Consider the following 9,192-nt stretch of genomic DNA (forward strand, 5'->3'; position numbering starts at 1 on the left):
TGATGAACGTGGGTCTCCTAGGTTTCCGTTCTATTGGACGGAGACGCCTGCGCGCCTAGACGCGTTATCCAAAGACATGCTTGATGTTGAGAGTAGGCGGGTGGTGGATGTGCTTGAGAGACTCCCCACGAAGGTTCCGGGGAAGTGGGTTGTGTGTTGTTATCTGATTGATAACCCAGCTAGGGATTTATGTGGTAAGCTTGTACTTTTCTTGTTTGCAGTTATTGGACTAATCTAAGGATTGCGTTTCGTGTAGGTGTGATGGCGCATCATGCGAGGAAGGTTGGGGGAGAGGTTGACCTGTTTGCTAAGATTCGAGACAAGCTGGAGAACGCGGCTAAGGCGGAGGGGCAATCGCAGGCTCCGAACCTTGCAGGACCAGTTGTTGACACGTATGCGCCTGCTGCTGCGAAAAGGCCGGCCCCCTCTAAGTTGAAGGGGGTTGGGAAAGATCGAAAGAGATTGCGTGCGTTGGCAAAAACTGGTGGTGTTGGTTCCAGTGGTTCTAGCAACCCTGATCTTGGTGGTTTTGAAAAGACCAAGGTGCAGATGAGGAAGGGGGTGGAGGTAAAATTAAGTGACGAGGAGGTGGGTGTGGTGGAGGCGGCTGACCCAGGGTTGGTTATGAGGGCGTTGAGCGAATACCTTGCCCGGGGGCTCGTGTTGGGAAGGAGGGTGAATACCATGCTACAAGAGGAGTTGGCGGTGGGTGATAAGAAAAAACTTGCTGAGGAGGTAGCCGGCTTGAAGGCGCAGGGGGAACGCGATCGGAAGGCGTGGGACGCGGAGAAGAAGAGGCTAGAGGGTGAAGTGAAGAGGTTGAAGCTTAGTGTCTTGGGGTCTGGGAAGAAATTGGCTGCGAAGCAGGTGGAGTTGGACGAAGCCATTGCGGCGAAGAACGCAGCGGCAGAGGAGGCGGCGAGCGAAATTGATGGGCTGCAACAGGCCATCTATTCTGAACACGTGAATGGCTTCCAGAAAGCGCTACGACAGGCGGAATTTTTGTATAGGGAAGTGTCCGTTACTGATTGCCGATTCAATGTTAACCTTGACGTGTATGACAATCGTATGCTGGATGTGGCTGAAATTGGGCGTCTGAAGGCCGCTTTGGAAGCTGAGGTGGTGGGGGAAGAAGGGACGTTGGCGACAACTCCGCCGGATGCGGAGATTGAGGTTCTAGGAGAGGATGGCGGAGATGAGGAGGGGGCGGGGGAAGAGCAGCTAGGGGTTGGACGTGATGGGGGGGTGGTAATGAGGGTGATTAGAAGGTGTCGGGTTTTGGACACTTCAGGGCGTGTATGTGTTTTTTGTAATTGGGGCGAGGTCGCCGACTACTTTTTGTGTTTCATGTACAAGATGACTCGGGACGAGGCCGCCGTCTTTGGTTTTGCTAGATATACTTGTTTGTAATGGCTGTTTGCGAAGTTAATACAAAATTACGTTTTTTGTTACTTTTCTTGCAGTGCGTGTAGCTTAATTGTTCCTTGTAACTTTGGTAAGCCGATGTACTGTGTTGAATGTGCCGGTTGCGATGACGTTCTAGGTGGTTCGTGTTTTGATGTCTTGACCCACGGCGCATAGGTTAGTGGTTGGGATTTAATGTTTTGATATTTCGACCAACGACACCTAGGTTAGCGGTTGGGAATTATCGTTTTGATGTTTCGACCAACGACACTTAGGTTAGTGGTTGTTTTGATGTTTCGACCAACGACACTTAGGTTAGTGGTTGTTTTGATGTTTCGACCAACGACACCTAGGTTAGCGGTTGGGAATTATCGTTTTGATGTTTCGACCAACGACACTTAGGTTAGTGGTTGGGAATTATCGTTTTGATGTTTCGACCAACGACACTTAGGTTAGTGGTTGGGAATTATTGTTTTGATGTTTCGACCAACGACACTTAGGTTAGTGGTTGGGAATTATTGTTTTGATGTTTCGACCAACGACACTTAGGTTAGTGGTTGGGAATTATTGTTTTCATGTTTCGACCAACGACACTTAGGTTAGTGGTTGGGAATTATTGTTTTGATGTTTCGACTAACGACACTTATGTTAGTGGTTGGGAATTACGCGTGATGTTTCGACCATTGACACTTAGCTTAAGTGAATGGGAATTTGGCGGTTTTTCAAGTTCGATTATTCGCGCGTGGAGTGGCTGTGAACTTTAATAATCGTAGACATGGTTGTGTAACTGCATGGTATCATTAAAATGGGAAAAAGATGGATGCCTCGTTAAAACCTTCCTGGCCAAAACCCTCCTTAGGGAAAAATGCCAGGGTAGGAAAGAGTACATCCAGTTACATGAAAGGAAAAGAAAAGAAAAGATGCGTTTAACTGAAGTAAAATTTCAGATGGGAGATGTTCCATGTGTTGGGTATGGGTTCACCAGATAGGCGCTCGAGTCGATAGGCGCCTTTGCCCACTTCCTGGAGGATTCGGTATGGTCCTTCCCAGTTAGCGGAGAGCTTGCCTTCATGTTTGCGTGCCTTGCTTGCCATTCTCCATACCAGGTCGCCTTTGTGGAAGGATCTCGGTGTCAGCTTGGAGTTATATTTCCTTGCCGCTCTGAGCTTGGTGGCCATGTCCCGGATGCTGGCCTTCTCTCTTTTTTCTTGGAGCAAGTCTAGATGGGCGTGCATGTGTGCTTCATTGACCTCCGGGTTGTGGTGCTCTTGCCTTATTGATGGCTCGCCTACCTCAACGGGTATCAAAGCGTCCGTGCCATAGACTAGGCTGTAGGGTGTTTCACGGGTTGACGATTGCGGTGTGCAGCGATACGCCCATAGTATCCCGAGTAGTTCTTCCGGCCATCTTCCCTTAGCGTTATCGAGGCGCTTTTTTAATTGGCCCAAAATGACTTTATTAGCTGCTTCAGCTTGGCCGTTTGTCTGTGGGTGTTCAACGGAGCTGGTTATGTGCTTGATTTTAAGGTCACTGTAGAATTCTGCTAATCCTCTGTCAATGAACTGCCGACCGTTGTCTGTTATTATCGTGTGGGGAATGCCGTATCTGCAGATTATATTTTTCCACACGAACTTTTGTATCTGATTTGCTGTTATTGTTGCTAACGGTTCGGCTTCGATCCATTTGGAGAAGTAGTCTACGCCCACTAAGAGGAATTTGCCTTGCCCTTTCCCGGGTGTGAACGGCCCGATTATGTCCATTCCCCATTTGGAGAACGGCCATGGGGAACAGATATGGTGCAGCTCTTCATGGTGGAGGTGTGAAACCGGGCCGTGCTTTTGACATGGGATGCATTTCTGTGTGTACGCGGTGCAATCTTCAGTCATTGTTGGCCAGAAGTATCCCGCACGTAGTATCCGAGCTGCCATAGTTTTTGGGCCGGAGTGGTATCCGCACGGTCCTTCATGTATTTCCCGCATGACGTAACCGGCCTTTTCGGCGGTGATACACTTCAAAAGTGGGGTACTGAAGCCTCTTCGGAAGAGTTCCCCTCCAATCAGCGTGTAACGTGCTGCTTTCCTTGTCCAGCCCTTTTCCTCTCCTTCAGGTATAGCCCCGTTCTGTAAATATCGAATGAATGGGTCCATCCAACTATCGCGTGTTGTGACTTGCATGCATTGTGGCTCACATTCGGTGGACGGCGCTTCCAAGGTTTGTTGCAAGAGTGACTTGTATTTGCCTTTTTTCTTTGTGCTGGCAAGTTTGGATAGGAGGTCCGCCCTGGCGTTCTCTGTTCTTGGTACATGTTCGATCTTGAAGTCCTCGAAGTAGCTGATCATATCGGTGACTATGTGGTAGTATTGTGCCATCAGGGGGTCCTTTACTTGGTATTCTCCTGTTAGGTGACCGACGGTTAGACGGGAGTCGGTTTTGCATGTGAGTCGTTTTGCTCCAACTTCTCTGGATAGGTGAAGGCCAGCGATGATCGCCTCGTACTCTGCTTGGTTGTTGGATGTTTTGAATTTGAACTGTAAGGATTGTTCAATGAGGACATTGCCTGGTCCCTCCAACACGACGCCTGCACCTGCCCCTTTCGGGTTGGATGAGCCGTCTACGTGCATGGTCCACCATGTGCTCTGGGTGGCTGTATAACTTTGCAGGTCGTTGGCGAAGTCTGCTAGACATTGGGCCTTGATCGCGCCGCGCGGCTCGTACCGGATGCTGAACTCTGACAGTTCGATCGACCATGCCGACAATCGACCAGCCAAATCGGGCTTTTGCAGGATCTTTTGGATTGGGCAGTCAGTTCTGACGGTTATCGGGTGGCTTTGAAAGTATGGTCTAAGTCTTCTTGCTGTTGTGACAAGTGATAGGGCGACTCTTTCTACCATTTGATAGCGTGTCTCTGGGTCTTGCAGCACGCGGCTGATGAAGTAAATGGGCTGCTGCTTGTTATCGATTTCCTGGATAATCGCTGCGCTGACGACGCTGTCGGATGCTGAAATATAAACTACCAGGGGTACGTCAGGGATGGGTTTGCTTAAGATTGGTGGGGTGGTGAGCAACTGCTTTAACTGGTCAAAGTTTTGCTGGCACGCGTCATCCCATGCGAACTTTGTTGATTTCCTGAGTAACTTGATCATTGGTCCGGTTTTCTCCGCGAGCTTGGGAAGGAAACGGGATATTGCTGTTAGTCTGCCTACCAGGCGTTGAACCTCTTTAACAGTGACCGGGCTTCTCATATTGATGATTGCTTGACACTTTTCCGGGTTGGCTTCGATCCCCCTCTGTGTGAGCATGAAACCTAGGAACTTGCCACCGTTGACGCCAAAGGTGCATTTTTCTGGGTTCAGCCTTAAGTTGTACGCTCGGATTGCCTTGAAGACGTCCGCCAAGTCAGACGCATGTTGCACCGGGTCGGGGGATTTTACCACTATGTCATCCACATATACTTCGACACTTTTCCCCAGGAGGGGTTCGAAAACCCTGTCCATTAAACGTTGATATGTCGCTCCTGCGTTCTTTAAGCCAAAGGGCATAACTTTGTAAAAGAGGTTGGCTTCCTCGGTGATGAAGGCAGTCTTTAATTTGTCTTCCTCAGCCATCGGTATCTGGTTATACCCGGAATATGCATCTAAGAAGCTCAGTACTGCGTGCCCTGCTGCTCCATCCACGAGTCAATCTATGCTGGGGAGGGGGTAAGCATCTCTGGGACAAGCTTTGTTGAGGTTAGTGTAATCTACGCACATTTGCCACTTCCCGTTAGGTTTCTTGACCAGGACGACATTGGCTAACCATGTTGTGTAACGGGCTTCGCCCACGAATCCGGCCAGTTTTAGCTTCTCTGCTTCTGCCTTGGCGGCCTGTCTCCGCTCTTCTCCCAGTCTGCGTTTTTTCTGGGAGACGGGTTTGGCTTCTTTGAAAACGGATAACTTGTGAGAAGCTATCCTGGGGTGGACCCCGGGGAGGTCTGCAGCTGTCCATGCGAATAGGTCAGCGTTGTCGAGGAGTACCTTTTCTGTTTGCTGCGCGTGTTCACCTTGGTGTGACGTGCCGACCTGGAGGAAACGGTCTGGGCGAGTCAGGGGGAACTGTCTTACTTCTCCTACTGGTTCCATACGGGAATCGGAATTGATTCTGGGGTCGAGTTCGTCTCCAACCAGGAGGGCTCCTTCTGGAGTGGTTTCTATGTTGTGAGCTGTGAGGAGGGGCTGGGGCAACTTTAGGCTGGCCATGTAGCATTCTCTGGCTGCCTTTTGATCGCCATGTACCGTGAGAATATCTCCTGATGGCGAAGGGAATTTCATAGCCAGGTGTGGGGTGGATACTATTGCTCCTATTGCGTTCAGGGAGGGGCGCCCTAGTAGCACATTGTATGAGGTGTGGGCGTCGACGACCAGGTAGCGGATCAGTATGGTTCTAACTCCTTTTTTCTCTCCAAAGGTTGTATGCAAGTCAACGTAACCTTTGGTCGGAACTCTTTCGCCAGCGAACCCATATATGGGGTCATCGTATGGTGTCAAGTCTTCTGTGGGTATCTGCAACTTTCGGAAGGTCTTCCAATACAGTATGTCTACCGAACTCCCTTGGTCAATTAGCACCTTCTTTACCGCGAAACTTTGGAGTTCGACAGTTATGACCATAGGGTCATCTTGGTTTGGATCAGTTCCTGCGAAGTCCAAGTCCGTCAAAGTGATGGGGGGCATTCTCCTTTGTGGTCTGTTGGTTACGGCATGCACCGATTGGATGGCTCTCAAGTGTCTTTTTCTTGAAGAAGATGAGCATCCTCCGCCGGTGAAACCACCGGATATGGTGTTGATCGTTCCTCTTAGGGGGGGTTTGTCGTCCGGCCGTCTTTCCTGTGGGTTTGCCGCCCTGTGTTCGTCATTCTGGCTTCTCCTTGGTTCCCTCCGCGACTCTCTACGTTCAGGTCTTTTGTCGTCCCTTCGCTCAAAGTTCCTACCGTCGGATTTGTCGTGACGGGATCGGGATCCGCCTTCCTCGCCTCGTATGTAATGCCTCAGGTGACCAGCGCGTATCAGTTCCTCTATTTTGTCTCTCAACGTTTCACACTCCTCAGTTGTGTGCCCGTTGTTGCGGTGATACCGGCAGAACCTGCTCATGTCTGCGTTGGGTGGATTTTGGAATTTTTGAGGTGGCGGGATCAATGCTGCCTGCAAGACCTCATCCAGGATGCGGGACTTGGTGGTGTTCAAAGGTGCGTAACTGGTGAACTTGGATTGCTTCCGCTCTCTTGGGCGATTTTGCTCACGCGATGCTAGCTCTCTCGCGGGCCTCTTGGCCTCCATTTGAGTTGGGGCCGTCTGGACGTTGTCCTGATACCGCCGCATGTCTTCGACCCTGATGAACATGGCAGCCCTTTTCCTGAGCTCTTGCATCCCTAGGGGTGGGCGCATGGCTAGCTCGTCGGCGAACGATCCTGGTCTGAGGGAAGTCATCATGTATGTTAAGATTAGGTTGGGGGTTAGGTCCTTGATCTTCATGGCGATGGCCCCGAATCTATCTATGAAGGCTCGGAATGGTTCCCCCTCCTCCTGTCGGAGATTAAGGAGGGCGATTGTCGTGAGGTCGTGGCGCCGGCTGGTGTCAAATTGGGTGGTAAAGGCTGCCGTTAATGTGCTGAAAGAGTCAATGGTGTAGGGTGGCAGGGTCATAAACCATTCCAGTGCTGATCCTCTGAGCGCCACCGAGAATGACTTGCACAGGACGGCATCGTCTGTGGAGTATAAGCTGATTTGGTTCGTGTAAATGGATACGAACTCATCGGGGTCGGTCGAGCCATCATAAGTGACGGTAGGGGCCTTCCATTTATGGGGTAAGGGGGTTTCAGTGATGCCGTCCACAAAGGGGTGACGGCGGTTTCCCCTGGAGGCTAGGGAGTTGTAGTTTCCGCCCATAGTGTTGCTAGTGGGTCTATATTCGCTCTCGTCTTCGGTAGGAGGAACCTCTGCCCGGGAGTGCGTGGGGTGGGGCTCCGCTGTCATCTTTTCTGCCTCAATCCTCATTCGCAGGCGGGAGTTCTTTTCTCGCAGAGCCTGCATTTCATCTGCGTTTCTCTTCTTATACTCTGCGAACTCTTGCTGCATGCGTGCTTGAGCTTCCAGGATGCGGGATATTTCTGATACGGGGCCGGGGTCTCCAGCTTCTGCATTCGGTGCTACGGTGGGAACTTCTGCTACTCTGCTTCTCGTGGATACCATTATCTCGGGAGTCACCGCCAGGATCTGCGAAATACTTGTCGGCCCCACGGTGGGCGCCAATTGTTCTTATGGGGCCAAGCTGTAGTCCACAAATCCGCTGAGGTATCTCAATGTCCGGTCTTGGGTTGTCTTCCTTCACTTCGGTCCAGTATAGAGGGCGGAGCAGGGGACCTGCAAAAGACACTCCGATGCCTAAGTCAGCACTGGTGATGTCAGGATTTTCAGAGAATATATGAAATCGTAATCAATGCATGGGATAACGTGCTATATATACTATTTTACCTGTGGGTCCTACTTATAATGGGCTTTGAAGGCCTATACACCTATTTACCTTTCTTTGGGGTTAACTGGTGTGGGGTGAAAATACCAATAAGCCCTTGAGGGTTTTTATGTAATAGATGTTGGTTGTGGGTGATAAGTTTCTCCTTAGTAAAAGGGGGAGGGGCTCGGTAGTCGGCCATGTGGATCTTAGGGGTTGGTCACTTGGGGCTACTTTGGTTAGTTCAGGTTGCCACTGACTGGGGGCCGTCAGGTTTTAGGTGTCCTGGTGTGGAGATTAGTACTCAGCCTGGGGCGTTTGGTAGAGGCCGTGTATCGCTGACATCCTTGTCTGGGGGCGCTCTTATCCTTACTAGCCATGGGCTCGGCCCTCGGCTTAGGGTGTTTGGTGGGTGGTCGTGCATTGCTAACATGTGGGCCTTGAAGGATCTTTAGTAAGCGGGGCTCGGCTCTCGGCCTGGGGAGTTTGCTAGAGGCCGTGTACCACTAATAATATTGGGGAAGTGGCTTTGGTTAGGTTGTGTCACGTGTGTCTGAGGTGATCGGGACAGAAGATAAGCCTAATAGTTGAAACACACAAAGGGATAAAGGACCTTTGATTAAACTTATGGATTCTTGAATCACTCAAGAACTTAGGAGAATCACTCTCACTAAGATAGATGAGATAAAACTCGTTTATTTTCTTTATAAAACTCAGCTTGCCTTCATTGATGACAATGGTTCAACTTATATAGGAGCTTTAACTATCAGAATTACAAAGACACATAAATCTCAATATCATCCCGCTTAAAGCTATTAATTAATGATTCACTCAAGCTAATGACGATGTGCTACTTAATGGTTGATTGTAACTGCAATTAAGGCTACCAAAAGTCATCCACCTTGTATGTAACAATAAATAATTCCATGCATTGTGTTTGACGAATTTGCTTCTTATCGACGAACCAAATGAATAATAAAGCACTATGAACAAGCTTGGTTTTTAAACATGGAAGTTGGTGTGTTTCATTCACATGCTTATCCTTTAGTTCCTGTAAAATGACATCACAAACTGTAGAAGAAAAAACATAGACGAATAAACTTTCTCTAGTTGCATTTATTTTACTTTGTTTTCCCTTCCTTTTGCAGTTTATATTACTTCCTTTTCTACTCTTTCTTTTTCTGTTTTCTCCTTCAGCCTACGTTGATCCTTACGGACTTGTCTTGGTGTCATAATGTCTACTTCTTTTGATGTCCCTCATGCCTCAAATAAAGGGAACGTTCATCAAGATGGAGTGTTTTAAAACGA

General features: G+C 49.3%; 1 protein-coding gene across 1 annotated transcript; it reads right to left on the bottom strand.

Annotated features, from left to right (window-relative positions):
* Positions 1 to 5,081: 5,081 nt before the first annotated feature.
* LOC146887754 (uncharacterized) lies at positions 5,082 to 7,625 on the bottom strand. The gene has a single exon (XM_085670366.1). The coding sequence runs from the start codon at positions 7,623 to 7,625 to the stop codon at positions 5,082 to 5,084; it is 2,544 nt and encodes an 847-aa protein (XP_085526492.1).
* Positions 7,626 to 9,192: the final 1,567 nt, after the last annotated feature.

This window comes from Vigna unguiculata, chromosome 3, assembly GCF_037176805.1.
Source record: "Vigna unguiculata cultivar grain cowpea cultivar isolate G323 ecotype 2 chromosome 3, ASM3717680v1, whole genome shotgun sequence".
In the NCBI taxonomy this organism is placed as follows: Eukaryota; Viridiplantae; Streptophyta; class Magnoliopsida; order Fabales; family Fabaceae; genus Vigna; species Vigna unguiculata.